General features: G+C 37.4%; 1 protein-coding gene across 2 annotated transcripts in view; it reads left to right on the top strand.

Moving 5' to 3' along the window:
* The first annotated feature begins 426 nt into the window (after positions 1 to 426).
* The window catches only part of usp6nl (USP6 N-terminal like), an 86237-nt gene continuing 60776 nt past the window's right edge, over positions 427 to 25887 (top strand). The window contains exons 1-2 of one of the 2 annotated variants that reach the window (XM_088645315.1): positions 427 to 645; positions 6442 to 6528. In XM_088645315.1, coding sequence (XP_088501441.1) covers positions 6525 to 6528 — 4 coding nt within the window. In that variant the 5' untranslated portion in view covers positions 427 to 645; positions 6442 to 6524. Of the gene's footprint in view, positions 646 to 6441; positions 6529 to 23737; positions 23919 to 25887 lie in introns of those variants that run through there. The other variant, XM_088645313.1, reaches the window with a different exon arrangement.

Below are 25887 nucleotides of genomic sequence, written 5' to 3'. Positions count from 1 at the left end.
ATCCAATATTTTTTATTTAAGTGCAAACATTCTCAATAAGGTGCAAGTGGGAAGAAGTCATCACGAATGACTTTTCACTAGAAAACGACTTCGATTTTATTGTTTTTCAAAACATTCCAGCAAACAAATTTAAACAATCGGGGACAATTCAAATGTGTTAATTTTACTGTGAAGAACTTGAAGAGTAAGCTGTTAAAATACCTATAAACAACAGGAATAAATGTGTGTCTCTAATACACACCTTATGCTGGGTTTTATGTACCTGAACATACTTATATGACTTGTATCCTGCACTATATTTGGCATTTTGTGTATCCAACAGTGTGGTTTATGGAATTGAATACTCTTCCCATTACATTTTTGTTTTGTTATATTTTGTTAATCATCATCCGAAACCGCCGGCTGCAACCTCGTTTTAGATCCAACATGGCTGATGCGATAAGGCTGTCTGACTACGCGTACCTGGAGCTGGAGCGAGTGAAAGCGCCCTGCGGGGGTTTCCATAGTGAGGAGTTGAACTGCTCAGTCCAGGAGGGAGAGTCAGCCACTTCCTGGTCCGGGATCATGATCATTTTCACCAGAAATCGCTCTGAGAAAACGGACTTTCCAATGTAAACGAGACGCATTCCTGCGGTTTAGAACAAGGTAAGACCGACATTTCCCCATTCATAATAAATCTCCAAACTGTAAACTTTTTACTGTACAACAGCGAGTTAAAACAATGATTGGTAACTACGGTGGAGTTTTTTTTTAAAAGTAGAAGACCCCTGGGAAACACTTAAACATGAAAATGTGTTGCTGAATCAGTAGTGTGTGAACGAGAGACAGAATTTTATGCGTTGTTCCGCGGGCTCTGTTGGCGTCGGACAGTATTTTTAATTTGTGCCAAACTTTGCAATTTCTATTCATTGAGGCCTACCAAGTCAAACCCCCGGACAGCCTCCAGCAGCAGCCTGGTTGTTGACAGACTGTGCCGAAGTCACACCGAGGCTGCTGATTGGCTGTTTTCTGCCGTTCCTAGTTTCTGATTGGATGAAGTGTCCTTTCAGTCACATGACGTCGCTGGGTTTTCGCTCTCAGTGGTTTGATTGATTTTAAGGAGAGCACATTTGGATCTTCCAATTCAATATTTTTGAAATGTTGTACTTGCGTGCCTTGTGCTGTGTAGTGATTGCACCTGCGCGTGTTTTCTGAAGTTATTTTACAAGAGTTATTGAAACCAGATTTATTTCTACTCAAAACTTTAGTTCATCCATTTACCGACTGTGAATAAGGATAGAGTCGGTGAACATTTGTATCTCTCCCAATCCAATATAGCCTGTGGGGTAATGCGGCTTAACCCAAGCATGTTGTTTGTACAGAGATGCTTTTACACAGAATTGCGTTATAAACAAGCCGTAAATGTTTCCCAGCAGACAACTGCAAATTTCTGATTGTAATGGGCCGTAACCCGTATATTTCCCGGAGTTTACCACATGGGTAAACAATAGCTGTAAATGTATCAGGCCGTTTATGGGGAGTTTTTGATAATGAAATGTATATACGATTAGCATTTCCTTTGTTGTGTAATATTTTCGTTGTGCTGCTAAAACTGATTGTTACCTCATCGACTCGATAGCTGCGGACATTTTATTTCACAATATTTCTGAGTGCTGCGCTGATTTATCCAGTCTGATATTGATAATCTGACATCTTCAGTTTTTGCTTGGAAAGTGCTGCACGTCGCTTGGGTTTATTGTAGGTTGTTGTAGGTCAAGCAAAATAAAATAACTTCCTCAATCCACGAAGTTCCGCATAACATGAAATGAATGTGCATCTGCATCCATCCTTATCGTTCGAAATCCATCTTTCCAAACACATAAACAATATATAAATAATATTGGAGTTCATGATTCTCCCTATCTTCAAAAAGAAATAGAAAACAACCCCGCAGTCCCTCCACCATGGACATTTTCTCAATGGTGTTAAAGAAAGTAAATCTCGCAAACATAAACTTGAATTAGCCATCTGTCCATCCATCCTTTGCTGTTCGGATTCAGGGTCACGGGGGAGCTGGAGCCTATCCCAGCAGGCAACAGGCTCAAGGCAGGATACACCCTGGACAGGATGCCAGTCCTTCACAGGTCAGACACATTCGCACACACTCACACCTAGGACCAGTTTTCCCAGAAGCGAGTACACCTACATGTTGTTGAACTGCAGGAGAAAACTGGGGCGCCCGAAGACCTCAATTTTCATTCGATTCCAATTTTAATTCATTACTCGCTTTCAGAAGAATGGTTGTCATTGGGGTATAGTTGGGCAAACTCGAGCCTGTTTTTGTGGTTCGCTCTCAGAAGATGCTTCTTTCTTGCAGCCCTTGCCATGAATGCCACATGCTTGCAGGCAGGTCAGCTGGTAGTTTTGGATGCTTGGTACCCTGAAGTTGCGAGTGTGTGTTACTGGCGCCGCTTGTCTCCGAACCACTTGTCTCTTGGCCTGTGGTGAAAAGAGACGCTGGGTTCTTCTTGTAAATGTAAAGCTACTTCTATACCAGTAGCTTTACATTTCTTAGTGATGGCCGTTGCAGTGGGAAATAGTGAATCCTTTTATAGCCATCCTCCAACGTGTGAGGGTGGGGGTCAAGGACTGTTTGCCTACAGTCTCCAGAGAGTCCTCTGCCCTTAACCATGGTGATGCATGCTACAAGATGGCTCCCTTTATACCCCAGAGAAACAGAACTATTTCACAGGCCTCGATACAGTTTCAGAGGCTTGCATTACACTTCCAAAGATCAGAATGTTATCCCACATTTCTTTTGGGGGGTTTTATTTAAAGGAATACGCACTTACAGGGGTGATTAAATGTAACTATTGAGCTTTCCGGATTTCAATTAATTATTTCTGATACATATAACTTTGCTCTCTGGGGCACTATTAACATTATCCAATCCGTAACTCATCGTGCTATATAGTATTTTGTTCTATTTTCATCGGAGATAGGAATAAATCTGGAGGCCACTATACTTTGCCCCAGGTAATGAATATAGCAGCTCAGTTTAAACAGGGAATTAGCACTGCGTTTTGCAGGATCATGCATAGAAAAGAGGCTGTCCATTGGAAAGTGAATAATTTCAGCAAGATTTCATGTTTCTTTGTTTTTTTTATTTAATTAGATTAAGTCTCTATGTTATTAATACTGTTACATTAGGCTTCCCATAAAGGCTGTGAGCAAGTCAATGATCATGTGGTGCACTGTATCTTGTTCAAATCCTTTGTTAGTATAAATATTTTTTCTTCCTCTCATATATATGTATCTCCATTTCCAGAAAATGGATACATACTGTCTGTGTTTCTGTTGCCAATTATACCAAAAGTTAACGCAAAAATATATATATATATGGAAAAAATGGACCGCACACAAAAACCTAAATCTGCTCTGTCAGCCAGCCCTTGTTGTGTAGGGAATGCCTTACAAAGAAGGAAAACAGTGATTCTGCCTTTTCTCTCCATAACCGTAAAGTGAAATACAGTGTGTTGACCATATGAGCCACGAAAGCTACTTTTATTGGATTAGAAGAATTTTCATTATGTTGTTACTTTTACCCAGAGGTCAGAAACTAGCAGATGCCTGCCAAAATCAAAGCTTGAAATCAGCCTGACAATGAGAGAACAGCCTAGACCTCCATTTAAAAAGATCAGCTGAAAGATTTTTTTTACCCCTATTATGTGTTCAGCTGCACTAGCAGCTTGAAGAATATTTCAGCTCTGGGTCATCAGGAAAGGCAACAATAGAGTAATTAAACACATTTAAAAGAAGACGTGGAGCAATATTTGTCTTGATCCACAACGTTTTAGAGGCGACGTTTTGCATTTGTGAAGGATTTGCCACTATTTGTCAGATGAGCAGGGCCTGTAGGTTTTTGTAAAGTGGCAACAAAACAGCCCAGCTTCTTGTAAGGATAACCTGCCCAGTGAGACTTTTTACATGTGAGTTTCAGAATTTTTAATGGAAGCGCTTTTGACATTAGAATAAAATTTATGGTGCTATGTTATTGTTTTCTAACCTTTTTAACTCTTGGGTCCCACAATCTTAAACCCTGTATTAAAATGTGTTCTGGTTCCCTTACATTACTATTAAAATAATGAATACGGCATATTGCACTTTACACTAAGCACATCATGTAATTCCAATCCCATTGCAGAGAGCAGAGGTGTGTGGGGGGAGGGTAGCAAAGTGCAGATATCTTTAGAAATATAATCATTCTGAAACAAACTCACTTACAATAGAAATGGCTTAACCATTAGCTTCTTTAGCCGAAGTTTGTAAAAAGTGTTATTAAACTGCCATTTAAAAAAAAACAGTTATCTTTGGGCTGTTATTTTTTCTTTCTGGGGTTATGCATATCAGTTTAGTTTGTATGAGGTCTACCAATAGGGCTATTATTGGAACTATTTAATTTTTTAGTAAAACTGTAAATTGCAAGCATTTGAAGACTATTTTCATAAGGTAGGTTAAAAATAGAACACTTTGCATAGAGTCAGTGATTCCCCAATATAAAGTCACAGTGATCTTGGAGCAGCAGATAATTTTGGTGTAGCCGGTAATTTTGGTTCTGTACCATTCATTATAAGCAGCCAGTAGGGTAATTCCACACTATTTTGACCTTTCATCCTCATACATCAGCAAGGAAATGGCCCACCGCATCATGCAATTATAGTTATTTACTACTTTGTAACAGCCAACTGCTCTTAGCACTCATGTTTGAGAGCTAAATGATTAGGTTGTGCACATTAGGCAGGAGCTGAGGTGAATTTGTAAGCTCTTAAATGTTTGCAGTGGAGCTGCGCTTTAAAGAAAAGGTTTCTTGGTTGCGGTGAAATGTTTGACCCATAAGGTTTATTATGATAAACAAGAAGTTGATTGCCATCTTTTTACTTGGTCGTTTACGGATCCTCTGTTGTTTCTTTTACCCATTTTGTCACGGAACTCCGTTTTTGAAGCATTTAGACATGTGCAAATCTTTTTTTTTTTTAAATATTTTGACTGCCTTTTTTCATGATGTTGCTGATCCTACCACAGCTAATGCTATGCAGCCAGGGTAAACAGTATCATCAGGAGCTGTAACGTAGCCTGCAGGCTGCTCTGATTTAGTTCCTATAATGTAGTGAGCAGTAATACTATAGATGTGTTCTGCCCAGGTACGTTGCTGTTGAAGCTGCTCAGTATTGTCACGAATTATGTTCTTCTGTTGTACTGCAGCAGGGTGATGGTTCCGTAGTTTATTTTCCTAGTTTTAGAAGAGAGCTGTTACTCAAAAGAGCAATGTAAAGGCCAACAGAAAAAAACAAGCAAATCAATATAAAGAGGCTCTAATACTGCATGTCAGGAAAAAGAGGATCACCCAGTGCTAATGTAAGTGGGCAGAGTGTAACATAACTAGTAGCAGAAGAACACAGTCTGCAGGACTAAGTTTTATCAATGAGATTCTACGATATCTGAAGAGGTCAAACATGAGGGTTCAGACCTTACGTACGTTTTCCAAAATAATACAAAAAATATGTGTATGTGGAGATTCCAGGGTTTGCATTTGATCTCTACGGTCTTTGGTGATGACTGAGTCAGTGTCATCACATGTGTCAACCTGTTCACACCATGGCAAGATGCCACTTGAAAGCAACACAGCTGCTTGCAGCAAAAGGCAGAGTAGTGAGTGGGAAGAAAGGATGGGAAACCGTGAAAAGAAGCTGGAAGCAGTGTCGTGTTTATAGTTTTGTATTGACAATAAGACCTGCAGTGCAGTCCTCAAGATTCTTCTGAGTGCGTTGAGCATCGTAAATTTGTACAGCAGCTTGTTTTCCAGGTGGGTTTACCGGAAGTAGCTCCTTATTTAGGATTTTATTGTGCAGCCGATCCTGTTATTTAGGATTGTATTGTACAGTGTTGTCAACTTGCAGCCTCATCTCATCGGATAAGCAGCTAAATTGAGCTGGCCCTGGCCAGAAGTGGAATGGAAGCCTACCAAAGAAGTGTTGTCAGTGTTGTTAGTGGACCATTTGGTGGAAGACTTATCTCGGGGCCCATAATGTCCAAGAACACTGTGCTACAGGAAGTGCTATCCTTTCTTCTTTGGATGAGACATGGAAACAAGATTCTGACCACTTGGGTATTAAATGTCCTGATGGCACTATATAGTAGTGTTACCACGTTGTTCCAGCCAAATTCCACTTTGGGCTTTCAAAATCTAGCCTATCTGAATTCCCCCCCCCCCCTTTATTGAAGTAATTTCTCACTTATCCTGCTGTCTGATAGGACTGCTGGTGCATTATGAGTGCCATGAGTCATCCAGGTATGGGCTGCACGACAGTTCAGCATGTAAATCTTTTTGGGATGGAAAACTATACAAATGTTAATTCTTCTGTTATTATGAGGTTCTAATGCAATTTATTTTGTATTATTTAGGTCATGTGTGCCTCTATGAGGTGTCCTGTTAACAACTACCGTATGAAACCTCAGCTGGTCTGTACACTTCAACGCCTTCGACAATGAGTGAGTACATTTTACCTGTGGTACAGTGAATGACTGATACAGTCCTCGCAGACTGAAATGAAAAATAAAGAAATATTAGTGATTATGATGATCTATGTGCATTTGCCTGGTGTGGCAGATGGTGTGAGACTGAAAGTGCTTTATTGCGTAAATATTTTCCTTCCATCAGCTCTCTAAACTCTGCTGTTGGAGGCATGTGGGTTTTCTGACCATCAACACCAGGTGTTCACTGTCTACATTTAAACTTCTATTTGCCCTGTGTAGACTTTACTTTTTGTCATGAAAAAAGTCAGTATAATACGAGTGATTTTTTTTTTCTTTTTATAGTTTTTATATGTTTCTTCCCCAAAGTCTACTGAATTTAATATACATGTATGCTTTCTCTTGAAGCTCTTTGCTAAACTGAAGTCAGTTTAACAAAAATATTGAAAGCCTTATTCTTTCTTAGCAGAAGCAGTTTTACAGAGGTAAAAGTTACTGTTTAAGCCCTTGGTTTTGTTTTATTAAAGTGCTAATCTATACCATTGAAGCCTCTTATTTTGTGCATTAATATTAAGGAGCCATTGCTATGTTATTAGGTTCTGTCGATTCTTGCTGCCAGCAACTGTTTTTTGTTCTAAATGAAGGGAATGTCGAGTCAGCAAAAGCCATTTAAAGAATGTATTGATTCCCCGTGACAATTCTTCTTACTGTGCAATAGTGCTTCCGCTAAGGAAAAGCAAACATATCTGCTGTGTGAAACGTGCTTAGGACACTAGTTTTGCATAAACACACGTGTTTCAAGGTCAGTTGCCTTTTAACTTAAACAGGATCAGAGAAGATTACTGCTTTCTTTTTTGTGTGTATTTTTCCAATGGGATAGTTTTCAGGGGAGTTAAAATGCATAGAACACAATTAATTTGCCTGAAGGTAAAATTAACACACTTCTAATCCAGTTCATTATGTATGAAGGAATTGAATTATAATGTAGTATCTGAAAATTTATTTAATAATTTGACGTTATTACTTCTGTGGGATTAAGCACACAGAAGTAAGATGAAAGCAGTTAGTGTTAGAAGTAATGAGATTAAGGACAGTTCTCAGATGATTTTGCACTGCGCTATACCTTTAAAATGCTTTGGTGAGGTGAGAAGTATAGTTAATCTTGCATGATCGCACTACATTCAGGCTATCCCTTTCTTAGATTATGTAACTGGAAGACTTTGATTTTTTTCCTTATGGAATTTACAAGATGGAAGAGTGCTTTTTCAATACCTTTCTCAAAGAAAAAAAATCGAGGATTGGCATAGCTCCCCTTTACCTGTTATTATATTCTTTTTAGCCTTTATTAATATGTTTTGTATGGCTTTGTCTGGTATTTCATAAGTAATCTTACCTGTTGAACTCATAGGACTCTTAAATAGGACATAGGAGACTTAAAGTTGTACAAACAATCACGTGTGATTATCACATACAGTGCCTACCAAAAGTATTCATATCCCTTGCACAGTTTTCACATTTTGTTGCTGTAAAGCTTGCAGTTATGACATTTTGAAGTACCTGAATAATACAAACGGAAAAAGTAAATGGATCATATTAAGGAAAAATGGAAATGTCACAATTGCATGACCATTCAAGCTCTGTATTGTGCATATTTAAATTAATTTAGAAGTGCAAAATTACTCAGTTTGAGTGGCCTTTGTGTGTAGTAATAGTGGTGCACATGATTTCAGAAGAACATGCCTATCTCTGTACAGTCCTTCCGTCAGCTTTTGAATTTCTAGCAAAGACTCAACCATGAAGTCCAAGGAGCTTTCAGTACGAAAAGAAATCAAAACAATTAATGAATGCACAGATCAAGAGAAGGTTATAGAATATTCAGAGATACTGAATATGTCTTTGAGCATGGTAACTCAGCTCTTAATTGAGATTCCACACCACCCAGCCACTGCCTTGGCCATGCTGTCCCTCCAAACTGAGCTGCCAGGTGAGAAGGAAACCATGAGACTAACAGTGACTTTGAAAGAGTTATAGAGTTCAGTGGCTGAAATGGGAGAAAATGTCCATGCGTCAACAATATCCCATCACTCCACAAAGCTGGCTTGTATGGCAGAGGGGAAAACTCACCTCAAATCCCACATGGAGTTTGCAACAAAGTGACTGATAACTGATATAGCAAAAGTGGTAAATGGTCTTGTGTGGAAACAAGACTCAGTTGGAACTTTTTGGTCTAAATGCAAAGTGCTATAATTGACTCAAACCCAACATAGTGCATCAGTCGATCAACACCCTCCCTACTGTCAAGCAGGGTGGTGGCAGCATTCGGTTGTACTTCTGCTCCCCCCCAAGCAAGCTTGTCAGGACTGATGGGAATGTGCTGTAAGTGGAGCAAAGAACTGACAAGTTTCAGGGGAAAACTTTCTTCATGCCTGAAACAGAATTAAACGATTTCACCTTTTTATGACAGTATTTCAAAGAACAAGGTCAGAGCAAAGCTGATAGAGACTTACCCCAAAAGACTTGCAGCTGTAATTGCTACCAAAGGCACTTCAATCAAATATTGACCTTATCTGAATGCTCAACAATTTTCAGTTTCTTTATTTTCTCTGTAATTTTTGGTGACACTGTTACTGTTGAGCAGTCATGTAAAAATACCTGTGAATCATTTTGTCATTTCACAAAGGAAAGGTCAGAATATGTTTGAAAGGCACTGAATACCCCAAACCTCTATGTCTATGTATTATTATGTATTATTTAGATGTTATTTCAAAACAATCTTAAGTACCCTGCTGGAGAGCTTGGAAGAAAAACAGAATATTTAGTTTTTAGTGAAATTATAAAGAGACATTAGGGATATTGTAATGGAATAATATGAAAGCAGAGTAGAGAGTATAAACCTGATATTCACAAGTTCCTCAAAGCTTATGTGGTAATTATTTAAACATATTGAACAGGTAATGTTATTCATTTAAAACACACTTCATGAAGTACCACACAACACAATGAAGGCCTCTAAAGAGATGCATGAAAATGCTTTAGATTAAGTTCTGCATAAAATGACTTAGTATATAATCAATAGTAATGACAAACTGGGGTTTTCTAAAATGTAAATAATGCATCACAGCAGTGGCCTTAACCTAAACTGTCACTCCTGACTAAGTATGGATGTTTTGTTAATATTCTACAGTTAACTTCAATTTGTAGTACATTAATTATAAAAAGAAGGTCTGTGAAACCTTTTTTGTGCAATTTAATCTAAGGTATAACCAGAACATATTGAGGCCATGAGCATAACCTAATGATGTTATTACAAAATCATCTAAATGAGATTATATTGAATTCTATGTTTTTGTGAAATGAACATCTGATGGTCAGTATGGGTCGCATGTGAAGGTCACATACTGTAGGTGTACACCATGCCCTGTAGTGATGGATTTTATACAGTAATCTGCTCAGTGCCAGATATGTATCTGTTTTTCTCTTCAAATAGTATTGTACACAATGCATTTGAGTGTGTGGGGGTTCTGCAGATAAGATTAAAAGATGTAGCAAATGTTCCCACTGAATTGCTATTTTCTGTTGTTGTGTAAACCGTGAACACATCTGGAAGACCCGACCCTTAAACAAATGACTGATCTACCACTTCATTCCTTAACCTAATGCCTGAGAAATATAAATTAGAGTATAAATTTATATTAAGATGATAAATAATATTCTATTAAATTAATATAAGTAGATGTAGTTTTTACTGGAAACATTAGTATTCGTTTTGTGCAGTCTTTGCTGACACTTAACTTCTTTCTCTCATACACCTGTTCCATCTGTGTTATAAAATATGAATATTTGGCAAAGTAATGGCCTTTTGTGAGTCTGCCTGCATGGATTTAGAAAAATAAAGTCTTGTTTAACTTGATTACTAGAGTTCTTTGAAAAATAAGCAGGTATGGTGAGTATATTTACTGTAGATTCCTCCCGGAACGATTTTGATAAGGTCCTTCATAAAAGGTTAAATTTAAAACTGAAAGCTGTAGGAATTAAACTTAATTAATGCACAAAGACTAAACTGGCTAAAGAAAGTCATTTTAACGGGCATAATCTGTACTTATGAAGTTAAGGGCTCTGGAACATAGCAACATTTTTTTTCTGGTATAGATGGTCAACTAGTTAAAATTTCAAGATGATACAATTCAGAAACAGGGACTAACAAAACAAATAACAATCTCATGCACTGGGCAGGCTCTTGACAAATGGAGTTTAACACTGGCATGTGCATAGTGAAGGATGGATGGTACTGAGCAGAAGGTATGTAGAAATACATTTTGAGCTTTTACATACAGTAGATTCCTCTTTGTCCTCATCATAACTATGTGGGTAAAATAATAAAACAAATGGTAAAGTTGGGTATGTACCAAAAAGGGTTTTTTTAAGTCAAGGGGAGTTCTGCTTGAGCCTGTTAATGCTTTAGTATGATGTCATTTAGAATACGGTTTCGTTTTTGTCGGGACATCCCCAAAAGGATATATCCGTAAAATTACAGAACAAGAAGAATGACTCTTTGTCTCAAGAGGTTATCATGATTATCATGTACGGACTGGTTAAAGGATCTAATACTCTTCAAGTATAACAAGTGAGTAAGAACAGACTTGATTTAGAGGTATTATAGTCATCCCAGTGGACTTCTTTAAATTCCCTAGAAAAACAAGGACATGGAATCACAGTTGGAAATAGGACTGAGAAAAGGAAAAAAGCCTTCTTTACACAAGGAGCCGTGGGAGTCTGGAACAGGCCTTAGCCAGGTGGTTGGGGCCAAACCTTAGACTTCTTTAGGAAACTGCTAGATATTTTTTTTTACTTCTCTTAGTTACTAAACTAAAAAAGAACCAAGATGGGCCAAATGACCTTCACTCATTTGCATATTTTCTCAGTATAGCAAGATTTTTAAACAAAATATAATTTCAATATAAAACAGATATCTGGTTATTAAGAGCAAACATCTCGTCACAACTAGTAAAATTATACAGATCAGGTGATGTAACACTAGAGGTTAAGCACGGCGGTGTATTGCATCTTTAATGTAGGTGCAGCAGGCAGCGTTATAGTGTGATCTCAGCTGTCTGAATTTCTTTGACTATGACTAGCCCAGAAATCTTCTTATTTAAGGATTAAAAACAGACTGTAGTTTGATTCTAATATTATTTTTTTCTCAACTATACCCAACCAAAGAAGAGTTTTATGTCAGTGTCTTGTATGTCTTCAGTTTGTTAAAAAGAAATTATTTCCATTTTTTCCAAGCTTGTCTGTAGACAAGTTACTCAAAACAGTCAAGTTTTACCTGTGTGTACTTCAGCCTTTTCAGTCCCCTCAAAGTTTTTATCCCATGTGACTTTCAGTGCTTTGAAAGAAACTACAGATGCACTATTGTCAGAGAGATTAAATATTTTGTTGTTTTTTTCAAAGCATCGGATGTTGTTAATTTAATGACTTTTGCACAACTAGGTGTGGCAGTAACCATTTTACTCAATTCATATACAAGATCGCCTTGTGACTTCTGTTTACACTGCACAAGGATGTGTGTTTGGTACAGTTCCTACTTTATTACAATGTAAGCCCTGAGCTGCATTTCTCCTTTTGAGGTTGAGGAATTTGTCATGCTTGATGTGTAGCACATTACTAACTTCTCTTTTTAGAACTTTGTTTTGCAAAATCTGCTTTGAGGTATGGACTGGAGCTGAAATTTTGTTTTTTGGTTTGGTCCTTTTAACACGTTAAAGTGATTTTGGCTATTTAGTAAGAATAGTATCTAATGGATCATAAATGTCTAAGGTTTAATTATTGCAGTAGGTACTCTCCCAAACTTACAGTATTTTGTTCTTAAGGAATTATAGATCAGTTGTGCATCACTACTTTAAAAAGTTTGTACAGTAACTTAACATAGGAATGTTTGCTATTTTTGCTTAAAAGTGTTTTTTTATTCATATGAGTGTGTAAACAGTATATATAGAGAGAAACGTGCTGTGAGTTTTTTTCCTCTGTGCTTTTGAGTTCTTTCATATGTGTACAGTTCGGTGTTGTTTTCCTAATGGATCTGACCCTCCTTTCACTTGCTGTCTTTGCCACCTTTTCCTGTTTCTGTCCCTTTGTAATGTAGCTCTTTCCCTGCTCTACCACTGGCTCTGAGACGGCCTGTAACTCTCAGCAAAACTGCCCTCTTAACAAGCAGTTTTTCCATCCTGCTCTGAGATATTTGGGCTAAAATAAGTGCTTGTATGGAGTAAGGAGGGGTTAAAGAAGTTAAAGAACTGTCCGCTATACATTGTGTATTGACATCAGATTTTAAGTCTTATATAGGCAGCTTCTTTCAATTCAGCTGTACAGGTAAAGTAATTTAAATGGCATGCTGAACAGCAGTGAGACATTCACGTCTGCCAGTAAACATAATTGTAATTATGCTTCCCTGCATTATGTCTAAAATTTGTGAATTATTGTTTTGATTTCAAATTATGAAAAGGAATTTTGGAAACTAAATTTTAGCATTGTGTAAAAACTTATACTTGGTACAAAAAGGTGTGCCTTTTTACTTTATTTATTCACAACTAATTGAAATACTGTATTTATATAGGGGCACGATTAATACATAATGCTGGAGAGCAAAGCTTTCAGCATGTTTATGTTGTGCCCATTAACGATTTTTTGTTCATGTGTTTGTGCGAAAAATCTGAGAATCCAGTGACATGCATTTAACTTCTGGAGCTTGTTACTGTAAATGCTTTTATTTATAGAAGCATGCTTTTAATTATGTTCCTCCCACAGGAAGGAAGTTTAAATGGCTACAAGTGCTGGAGATCCAGAGTTGACTGGGTGGTTGGCTGTATGGTTTGGTCGGGAGCCGAGATGAGGACTGAAGGCTGAAGAGTCAGCCTTCATTCCCCACTTCTCTTGCCTTCCTAAGACAGTGACGTAAAAAGAATGCCGCTTCTGAAAAGGCTAGATTTTACCCCTTGCATCTGTGATTCTCCATCTTAAGTTTGAAAGTAAAACTTTGCTTTTAGGAGTTTAGAAAATTAAGCATCAAATGAAATTTCCCAACACACGTTGAAGAGAAGAGTGTACTGCAATAAGACTTCCGGTCCACTGAGTGCGAGACTTGAAACATAAAAAAGAACACATTTTCTGTATTTTTGTCACAATTTGTAACACTGTGCATTGTTCAACATTTGATTTTCCACACTGGCAGCTTTACTTCCAAACGTTTTTTTTTATTTCAAGCACGCACACACGCACACAGCTCAACCTTTGGTTGAACATTTTAAATTTGTAGTAAAAATGTTGTGATTCTTTAATATGGCACAGTGTCTGCTCCCTTGCTAATGCTTAACTATATACGTAATCCATCTTTCTACTGCAGAACTGCAAGCTCACCCTGTATGCTGCTGTCAAATTTAACCAGCTGTACCTGTATGCCTTTAGGACATTTTCATGGTAGAAAGTTGTACATACACCATGCACACTTTGTACTTTGTGACCGTACAGTATAGAATTTGTATGCATGCACTATATATATATATAAAATATGCTTTCATACTACAGAACTGTTAAAAAGTTATAAAGCATTGTAAAATCTGCATTTCACGTACACGTTCAGAAGGTATACACTGAAGCAGGACCTGACATTTTGCTATTTTATTTTTTATGAAAGGAATTTGTAAAAGGAAAGACTTTTCTTGTGTCTTATCTATGTGTAAGAGCTCTGTACAAGACGGACCCAACTAGACAATCTGTTCAGCAGGTTGTTTTCAAACACACTATGACAACCAATTCATTTTCCTCCTCCCAACGTTTGATAAGAATTAATACCATGGCCTTGAGAGAGTGTTAACAATGAAGCAGGCAGAGCCGCTTAACATTACGTCCTCTGGAAACTAACAGCTTATTGTTTAGCATTTTACTGGCATAAGATACATTCAGGAAGCCAAATGACATCTAGCTTTGTCAAGTGAACTACTGCAAGAGGCCTCAACAGTGTTTTTATTGTAGAATAAAAAGGAAATGAAAAATGAAGTCCGTTTATTTGGATGTTTCAGTAAGACTTGTATGTGTTGTAAAACAACCATGGCTAATTCAAATTCTTATTCCCATAATTCTGGGTAATGTTTTTGGATTTCCATTTTTTGCTTTTATTTTGCATAATGCAGTTCTAAGCTATTGTTCTTTCAGAACAACACTAATTATGCTGGAAATGCAGGACCATGTATTGTTTTCAGTTGTTGTTTTGCATTGCAGTATATTGTTAGACAATAGCATGTGTTAGTGCTCATTTGTCTTTTTTTTAAAACAGTTTTATTGTAGTACCCTTAATATAATCACTGTACTTAATAACACTCAGCAGCGAGGCCATATTTTCTCTAAATGCCACATAAAGGCATTGCTCTCAGCTAACATGATCAACTGTTTAAAAAGCAGTCAAGGAGCAAGCATTTTCAAATGCAGGAAACGCCACCCGTTTTTTTACTTGAAATTACATTCTACAACAAAGAATAGGAGAGCTTAAAAGGGATGAAGGAAAGAAAGGAATGAAGTCCCAAGATCCACAGACAAGAGAGGGACAGGAAGCTGTATTTAAGTGAAGAGTATCATGTGCTCTGTGTGGATAGTATTTGTGTGGATTACATGTGTGGTAGATTCTGGTTTGGTGATATGTTAGTCCTGAAAGGAGTCACACTGATCTTGGGTTAAATGTTAAAGGGAATGTCATAACATTTATTTTTATATCAGCTGCTTGTGGAATTGTGCTCTGGCTTGGTCTATTCAGATAAATTCAATTTATTTTTTGCTGTTCATTACAAGCCGTGTTTCAGTGGAGAGCACACTATTTCATTCTAAATGACAAAATATTTTGTATGCTTTGTTTAGGTTTTTATCTTTATTTTTCTGTACCTTCTGTAAAACATTTTAGTACTATGCAAACATGTTAGAATTTAAAATCTGATAGCTGAGTGAACAGCCACATAGCGTCTCTGCCCTGTTTCTGAACTTATTATAGTTTTGCTTTACAATAGAGTATTGTTTCGAAATGATTGAAGCATATCATTGATGTACAGTGATAAGACTATTTATTACTTAATGGGATGATGGTTCTTAGAGAAGCATTAAAAAGGTGTCATTCCCCTCTACATTGTATAATGGAAATTAAAGGGTAATGGAGAAATAATTTGCATCATAAAACAGAACAGGTCCCTTTATTAGCAGCACTGAAAACCAAACTTAAAATGGAAAGTAGTTATACCGACACTTAAAAAGAGGGCTCTTTAAAAGAGGATTGGACCTTTTTGTTGTTAAATTATTTTATGATGATTAAATTTGATTATTAAATGTGTGCTAATGTATTTACACTGTACTAATTTATGCCCACTTGTCTTCTGTGGAACAGAGCCACACGGAGGTTTGCATTTACAGAACTGTTTGACAAATGAGGTCTCAAAACAGGAGCAGTGCATTTCTACTCATTTGTGAGGGAGCTCATGAAAGCCAGGGTTTATAAGCCTGGTGTAGGAAGAAGGGGTTAAAAATACTATTGAGGAAAATTTTGAATGGGAACAGCAACACTATTTTTTACATTTTGAGGTTAAAAAGAATTAGCATCGATGAGAGCATTTCAAACCGTGATGAAAGTGAAGTGTACACGGTAACGTGAAAAACCTCCATTTTACATCACAAAATTTCCAGGTATGCGCAGCGACATATTCTGTGATTCAGCATGAGGCAACAAAACATCTGGTGAGGTAAGGCAGCCCTATAACATTGTAAAAAGCAGGGTTGTGAGTACATTTCTTTTTGAGACAGTGTTGCTGACAAATACTACTTATTAACTGTGCATGCAGATCTCGTTGGAGCGTTTCTGTGGTGAAATATCTGCTCCATGACCTTTATTTATTCACTTTTATCACATTACATTAGTCATTAGGAACATCCGCTTCACGGCACAATTCATGCAAACTCTCGACAACACGGTGACCATACAGTACTTTTACAAAGTTCACGATTTTGTGCCTAATTTGAAATTTGTCAACTTTTTCTATCCCGTCAATGCATAATATTGTTGCTCAAATTTAATAACCGTTCGGAGAAACTGAGACTGCAGTTCCCCTTTAATTGGTGTGCATGATATTTAATTATAAGCGTGCTTACAAAGTACATGACACTAATGGATCAAAAGGCCTGTATATTTGGAACACTTGGTTATTTCAGGTCCCCTACCACTATCTTGTTTAGTCAGTCTGCCTCTGGAAAAAAAAAAAACAGATTACTCTCTCATTCACGTTTAAAGTAGGCACTAAAATGACAGTGCTTTACAAGTCTCTTTTCTTCATTGGCCCAAGACGACAAACAAGGGCTTCCTTCTGTTAGGTTCTCTTTCTCCGGGCTCTTAGTCTGGCTAACACCCAGCATGGTACTGAAAGGGTTATGAATCACTCCCTGCCTGACCCATTGCCTCTAGTTATATTGTCTGGGGTGGCTGCGGAGGTGGGGGGAACTTCTCTTCAAGCATCTCTGCCCCTTGTGGAATCGCATCCCTCATGCAAACACTTAGTTCAGTTTACGGTTGATTTTAATGTAAATGTATTCAGAACAGATCATTTAAAATTCGGGTACAATAGTCAATCTACATCACTTCTACCAGATCCACCGCCACCATGTTCTAGTTCTGAAAGAAACCAGAAACCCATATAAGTTTCAATTTGCAAAATGGTGATCTAGAAGCAGCGTACTATAAATAACTGAAGTTTGAAATTCCGTTTTTTTTATTTTGAAAACACACTTGGAGGGGATTTTTTGTGCAAGCAGGCACCGACATTGAGTCGGTTAATTTTGTCATGTGGTTCTGACATTTAGTGATCTCCGTCTTAATGCAGTACATGAGTGTTAACAGTTTTTACGGGCTCCACCCATGTACTGCCCTTTCCAACATCCGAAAGATGTAGGTAGTAAGAGAGAATAATTCTAGCTATGCAGAAAGAAGACCTCCAAGATGTAGACGGTAAAGTTAATATCGGTTTGGAGAATAGTTCTTGTCAATCTCTGTCGGCTCTTGCTTACAGGGATGGGTGATGACTTCGCTGGCATGCCCCCAAGAAAGATTGTCTCCCTTCCAGCAGTCAGCCTGACTTCTGTTAGAAGAGCTTGTCTTGCGTGGGTTTTATGATGCTAACAGGTGACGACAGGGAGAGCTATATTGTAATCAGTGTGCCAAAGCCCCAGGGGCTGATTAGATTCTCAGTTGCGTTCTGTTTCTTCCTATAATAAAACTCTGGGGGGGGGGGGGGGAATGGAAATGACATGTATAATATAGAATGCAGCTGCATACCTGGCAGCTGATGGATTATTTTAATTTAAATATAACAGCTGTACCTGCACGGTTGAGCAGCGGTTAGCATTGCTGCCTTGCAGTGCTGGGGCCCTGGGCTCTAGACCTGGGGTGCTGTCTGTGTGGAGTTTGTATGTTGTCCCTGTGTTTGTGTGGGTTTCCTCCAGGTGCGCTGGTTGCCTCCCACAGTCCAAAGAAATACTGGGAGGTTGGTTGGCTCCTGGGCAGACTGGCTCTGGTGCGAGTGTGCCCTGCGAGGGGCTGGTATCCCCTCCTGCGTGCCGGGATAGGCTCCGGCTCTCCGGCGATCCTGTATTGGATGAAGCAGTTAGAAAAGGGGAGGATGGGCGGATAACTGCTGTGCCCATGTGTGGCGGCCCAGTCAGGTTTGGCTTGGTTTTTTTTTTTTTACAGTTATTTTTTCAGCTCATCTTGCTTAGATTTTTCTTTTCTTTTAGAGACAGATGACAGATGTGCAGTGCACATGTGTTATTAGCTGCTTAATATAAAGGTGGTTATCAGGAGGAGTGACTAGGTTTCTGGACTTGTAACTTCAGGTTGTAAGTTTAAATCCAGGGTGGTGCACTGCTGTTGTACCCTTAAGCAATGTACTTCACTCAATATATTGCAGAAAAATACAGAGCTGTATAAATGCCTATGATTGTAAGCAGTTTAGAAAAAACTGACAGACAATTAAATTAATAATTGCACTACATTTAGTAACATCGTGCCCATTTTGTCACATTCTACAATTCACCTTAGTAGATTTGTTGAAGAAAAGTTACTTTCACAGAGGATTGTGTGTTTTCAACAACCCTTTTAATGTTTACCTTAACTTGTCTTTTTATTGATGTTGTTGTTGACTGCTGCTGTTTAATGTTTTGAAGTCAAACAGCTTGGTCTGTGGTAACTTTTAACATCTTTGTTCACTGTTTTTTTTTTTTCCATTATTTGCTTTTTTGGTGTAAGAACATTATAGGGTTTAGGTACAACATATTGTTGACAATGAATTGTTGTAAAGCTGACCTCAATATAAAATGAAATGCTGAGATACTATACAAAATGCAGTCCTGGTGCCAGGATAATATAGTGTTAAGATCTATTTCTTTGTTTCCTTGTTAATAAAATGTTAAGATCTTTTTTGTTCCAAAACTGAAAGTAAAATTTTATCGCTTCCATACTGCATGTGTGTTTAGGATAAGCAGATGTTTTCTATAATATTACTGTAATTCAATAAGGCTCTTTTTCAAGTGATGTGACCTGTTAAGATTCGGAAATAAGATTGCAAACCACCCTTTATTGAGGAAGGAAAGGCTATTAATTAAGGAAATCTGCCTCCTAATAAATGATCTCACGTGGCATAAGCGAAGAAAAAGTCTCAAGTAAGCTTTTATTGGGTCATTCGTTTTGGAGTTGTAGATGAAAGCGGAGTTCAGTTTAGGTGAAATTTTTAGACTGAAAATTTATGTTGTAAAAAGTCAGCAGTTTTACAGTTACGTTAACCAAGAATCAGATATCTAAAAAGGACAAGTTCTTTGTTCATCTGTCCTTTTTTGAAAATAATCTTGGTGCTGAAACACCAAGCATTCACACACCATCACAGCAGGGAGAGAAGCATTCTCTCGCTGGTGTGATCATTATGATCAATGCCAGAGTCATTGCAGTTTCTCCAGCTTCAGAAATTCCACCTTTAAAATTAGCTCCTGATTAAAAGTGTTTTTGATGATACTAATTTTCTTAGTTTTTGTAAGGAAGTGAGTTCAGTATCCATATCTGCAGTTGATCATTTTTATTGAATTGCTTTGGTTTGCCTGAGCAAATGCAGTAAATCATATTTAACATAATTTTAAATGATTCTTGAAAATGTCAGTTCACAAAAATCCATGTTGAGGTCCTATGCAGAAGCATGAGGCAGCAGTTTCATTTATTTCCCCCAAATAAACACAAATTAAATGTCTCACATCAGACCCACCATGGAAAAAGAAATATCCCAATAATGTTTGATAATCAGAATGCTTATCTTGGTCACAGAGCAATATTACTAAATGTAATATTACATAAATGCAGAAAACAGTGAAACATTATTTAGTCACTAAACTAATAATGTACTAAACTGTCTAAACTAATAATGGCATTTATTATTCACATATGCTTTTGGACCTTAGAAGTCTTAACACTCTGGAAATTGTATATGTACTGTAGCTCCTTGCAGAACTATTCAGACTTGTCCTAAGGTGTCCCATTTTGTAAAATTACAAAATTATGCATCCACGTTTTTTAAACATTTTATTAAAAACCTGAATATCCATGCTGAAGTTCTAATTAGATCTTATATTCTTAGATTTGTTGAGGTGGAGCTTTGTACATTTCTTCTAAAATTCTTTTTAATATATCTAGAACCACAACATGGGTTTTCCTATATTCTTTATTAAATTAAATAACATTAGATATTTGTCTTGTAAACATCTAATTTATCTAATCCCAATGGAGAGGCAACAAATATGTCTGAATTTTGTATGATCTTGGAAATTGAAGGAACTCATGAACATAAATGCAATGTAACAAAAGGTTTGATACTAGAGGAGAAAAAAAGTATGGAATTATCCAAATCCCAGTATGTCTTCCGAGAAGGAGATATTTAACCCAAGATGTACAGTCATAATGGAGTAAGACCCTGTTTTCAGAACCATTACCCTCTTTTTTGTAAGCTACTTGTTAAGCAAGTCATAATTAGCATGTCATCTATAGTTTTCTGTTTCTTGTTGCATATACTGTTAGATGCATTGTGGTTTAAATAATTATTTTTTATTTGCCGCACTCAGTAACTCCTCCAGAATAAAAAGCTCAATTGGAGGGAAAAAATGTTTCTCATTTGATGGTGTGTAGCAGGATGCACATCTGTACCACACCTGCACTGTGGAAGATGGATACTGAGCTTTGTGCTTTACTTGTGAACTTTTCAGCAGTAATCTCAGAAATGTGTTTCAAACAGATACTTACTGGTAAATTAGAAATAGACAAGTAAGCAGAATCAAGAGCTGAAAATACCTTGATAAATTGTATGTACTGTAACATACTGAAAATTGCATATTAGGAGAAGAATTCACATAATTTAACTTTTTTATTATTAAACTGATCCATATTTACACTTCCATATTAAAGTACTAATACATTTTCAGTAAGCTAATGGATTTCATTTGCTTCTTTGTTTGTCCTCCTTGTCTTCATCTTCTTAACCTTTTTCATCCATTTTACATAAGCTCTAGGAACAAATGTCTCACTGCAATAAGACCTACTGTAATAAGAGTTGATAAGGAGTCATTCCTGTGTAATTTAAGGATTCCTGTGGTGCTACAGAGACAGGTCATACAGCTGACACTAAAACACCAGCAATGGTGGTAGATTTTACATTACAAAAATGTATTTTAACACAGAACAACTTTTTAAATTATACGTTATTAAATATGTATAACATTAGAAATACAATACTTCAGCTGGATTTGATAAGCACAAATCAGTAGGTTACCTTAACCTGTAACCTTAGAAAGTTGCTATTTTCAGTATAAGGAAAATGAGAATAAACAGGGATATCAATATTATTGACCAGTATGTTTTTTAAAATATCCATAAACCATACAGCAGTTAAACACACGACTGTGTTTGCTAAAGATAAAAAACTGAAGGTCTAATATTAAATAGGCTAAAAAGGAAATTTGTTGAAATTTTCCTAGTTTTATGTGCACTATTTTCCTATATTCTTTTAATAGAAAAATAATCACTTTGATATTTATTTAAAAAATGTACTACATTTATGGCAAAGCTTTTGGCCAAGGCCTGCTTCGATTAGACCTTGAGCAACAGGGCATAAAGCCAGCAAACCTGATGATTTTCAGATTGACCTCAAAGCAGCAAAAATAGTTACAGGCGAGATTCTGCAGCTGTGTCTGGTTCCAATCTTCATCAATCTCTGGGCAGGTACAAACCAGAGGGAAGAAATAGACATACTTGTCTGAGTGTGTTCTAGCCTTCGCGCACTTGCTGGTCATTGCGTTGCTGTAATGCTTGAAAAATCTGTTATTTGTAGCACATGAGGGTTTTATTTAAAGAAATAAAAGGTAGAATAGAAGAAATGGAAAAATGGAAAAAGTATTCGTCGTCCAATTTCGTATATCAAGGTTGTCTCTCGGGGCAGAACCTACAGTACACAGAGTACTGTGGACAGGAGCTTCGGAAAGAAATGCAGCTTGGTGGAAAAATAAGCCTTTAAAAAAAATGAAAATTAAAACAACTGTTGCTTGGTTCCTTAATATCAAACGGCAGCAGCTGTTCCAAGCTTTAAAATGGAGATGAAGAGACATTTCTCAGTGAAGGCAGAAAATGTAGGGAACCTCAAACACTCAGTCTTATGATCTATAAATGTGTGCCTGTCGCCACCAGGAATGTATTATTATCTTGAAATGTCAAATGAAAAAAGGTTTTTAACTTCCCGCTAACAAATTGATTAATGAATCAATGGAAAGATTAATTTATTGCATAGTTGAATATTGAGTCGAATCATGGTATATTAATTTGTTTTGGGTGCCTTAATTTTAACAACGGTATTGCATTGATACATTATTCACGGCTAATTTAAAGAGAAGCTGAAAAAATGCAAAAGAAAATGGAACTGTATATTAATAGTGGGAAGCATCTGATTTTCATTGCGTGTTGTGTAATATGTTGTGCGTTTGTTCAAATTTCTTTCCTCTGTATATATTGTGAATTGCCCTGCACCATAGAATTAACTGTAAATCCTGGCCATTAGCTCAAGGAATGACACAGCAAGAAACCCTCCATTTGAGGGAAATGAACAGGAGGGAAGGTGATTCATCAGGATATAATTAATTTGTAGAAAACGGGGGTAAAAAATGTGGTCGGTTTATTCATGACATTGTCGTTTTGCCATTAACTGTACTACTTCTCTATTTTCAATTGAGACGTCCTTAATGAACTAACAAAGCCTACTCCGCACTACTAATTGTGTAACGATTTCTTTGCTGTCTGTTGCAGACTGGAATTATGTTGGTGACAGAGTGAGGCAGTACCTGTAGCTGACAGAAGTATTGATGCTGCACAGCCATGTCATCATTAAGTAGATGGCAAGCTTAACTCTTGGTGCCCCAGTTAGTGGGTGATGAAGCTGCAACTGGAAAACGAGAACATTTCTTCCACAGAGCACCAAGCTTAAGAAATCTGGTCACGCACGAGAACATCGTAAAGAGTGTGAAAACAGGGGAAGGGGCTTGAAGTCAGCCAGTGATTTACACTGCGTTTTCTAATTTGATGTTGGAGCTGACCTCGCTCGGAGACAGACTGCTTGATCTCACTTTATAGGCTGTCTCTAAAAATTCTGTATTGACCTGAAGGAGGATCGTATTCAGTCTTGGTAGTTTAAGGTGCAGTTATGCTTATGAGTTTAGGATGCACGTGTGTTTTTATTTTCATTTTGTTTTACTTTTTTTGCCTCATGCATTTCCAGTCCTTTTAAAGAATCTTTATTAGCTTTCTTTTTTCTTGGAAACTTTTAAGGCAGGAACTTGGTAGTGTCCTGACTCTGTGCTGGCCCTCTCCTAATGTTCCAAGAATGGAGCACGGACTGACTTGCTGAATTTACTTTCGTTTGGCTGCCACTGCTGATGGTTTCAATTCTACACTTTTTAACTGTTTTGTTGGGGATCAAGAGAGAACGAGGAAGAGAGACACCAGCTAATTGCTTCTTTCACCGGCATTCACTTCATGCCAATTATTGTGGCTGAGGATCGCTGCGGAACCTTATTGTGTAACTGGAGCCTGTGCCGCTGTTCAGACGCTGTAGCTGTGCTCTGCTGTGCTGTGATGCTCAGATGCTGCTCTCGGAAGGCAAGGAGGTAGCGGAGGGATGGAAACCTGTTGGAATTCCAGGAGAGCAGCTGGCACCAGCTGTCCTGGCAACCGGCAATAATGCAGGTCTTACAGATTGTCAGGGAGCTGGTGTCACCATCGAGACGGAGGGCAGCTGCTGGAAAGGGAGGTAGGAGCCTCTCTGGGAGCGCTGTAGCATTTGTGCTCGACTGAAGCAAAGTGAATAGCCATACATTTACAAAAAATAAGTAACTTGAGGAGTGCACTATTGGAAAGCAGTGAATCCAGCATGTCGGCATTACTGTTTTCCCTGAATATGTATCTGTGTGTATATTCACATGCATGGGTGTTCATATACGTATATGCTGCAATATAACGGACAGAAATGTTTTGATCATGTTCTTTCATATGTGACGAATGGTCCTAGACAAGCAGTTTTACTGTTAGTGTTGTAGACATCTTTTATTGTGTTGCATATGACCTGGAGCTCTCTGGACTATTCATGTGGACATCCTAAACTTCTTTAAGTAAATTCACTTCTCTCTTTAAGTAAATTTGAAGGAGGATCGTTGGCACAAACACAGGGGAAAATCGTATTTTAGATTTTTTAAATAACCAGAAAGTCACTCACGCATGTAAAATAGGAATGGTTATTTAAAATCGAGATGGACCCGTATAACCCTGCTCGCCCATTTGGCAGTTTGTAGCTAATTGATCCTAGGGTCTCGTCCAGGTTTCTAGAAAGAAACCAGGATTTTGGCTTCAACAGCAAGGCTGGGTAGCTTGTTCCATACTCCCACAACACTTTGTATAAAGGTATTCCTCCTATTATCAGATTAAATTTACCTTCACATAGTTTCCAGTTATGACTTTCAGATCATGTTTCACTGTTGATACTTAAGAAGGCCACTGGATTGACTTGGAATACAGGGGTCGGATCCCATCATTGTTTTCTATGCTTGAGACTAAAAAAGGTTTAACTCTGTTAGCTTGTTAGTGTAGAACATTCCTTTTATACCATAGGACCTTTTACTCTTCTCTGGACAGATTACAGAATGGCAGTATTTTTTTAACATGGTGACAAATATTGTACACTCTTAGTACAAGATTGAGCTACGTGCCTATCGTTAATGAGGATCCGCTCTAATACAATTGCTGAATCGTACAGAAGCTTATATCATTACCCTAATGTCTGTATTTTGTTTGTTTGTTGTTGCATAATTGAATTATTATTCTGTGGTATGTGTTTTTAGCACAACAAAAGTGTTACTGTTTATTGCAGTTCATTAAAGGTTTTGAATATGCTTCATCTTGGATAAAAGCCAGCTAAGTAGTAATAAACACTGACGTGGTTAGAGACTTTTTAATAAGTGAATATATTTTGCGATGCTTCAGGTTTTTTGTTCGGTCTCCTGTATATGGAATTGAAATCAGATTCACGTCTCCATTTTCTCATCACAGAAATAATTCTCTGCATCAATACCAACAAGAGAAATATAAGTCATATGAGGTTGTGAATTTGTAATTTGCCATTTTTGTGAATGGATCAATTTTTTATGTCCATTGGTCAGTGTGCTCATCGCATTTGGGTAAAGTAATTTATTTACCTAATCTGGTTAATTGGTAAAGTCTAGTTTCCACAAGCTGTGCAAAGCATGCATCTTGGATTCAAGCACTTTGGTATAGGAAATAGATGATTGATGGACATCTAAATACCTTCTCTGCAATTTTGTAAACACATTCACTTAATGTAATATGCAGTACTGTATTATCAGTGTTCATTTGTAAAGGAAGTTGGGGATTCACTGCTACAGAAAGTAAAGTGGCACAAGTCGTAGGTGGTTCTGTGTGGGTGGTAGATGGTAGTGCAATACAATGGTCTGTTTCAAATAAATAGTCGAAAAAGTTCCTCTTAAAAAGTAGTTTCTGTTGTTTGAAGGTTTGAAGTTCACTAAATATGTATTTATTGATTGGTGCAGGTTAGGAAAAGTCAGACATCCTTTACAGCCAGATGAATGAGCTGCTTAACAATGGCCTGGCATACATCCGTTACATTATAGAGAAGTATTGGGAGCTTTCAGTGTGCTTCTTTGTAATGGTTTTGTCCAAAGGTAAATTATACTGATGCAGAAAGTGCT

This window comes from Lepisosteus platostomus, chromosome 9, assembly GCF_059453375.1.
Source record: "Lepisosteus platostomus isolate fLepPlt1 chromosome 9, fLepPlt1.hap1, whole genome shotgun sequence".
Lineage (NCBI taxonomy): Eukaryota > Metazoa > Chordata > Actinopteri > Semionotiformes > Lepisosteidae > Lepisosteus > Lepisosteus platostomus.
This window is presented reverse-complemented; position numbering and strand designations above follow the sequence as displayed.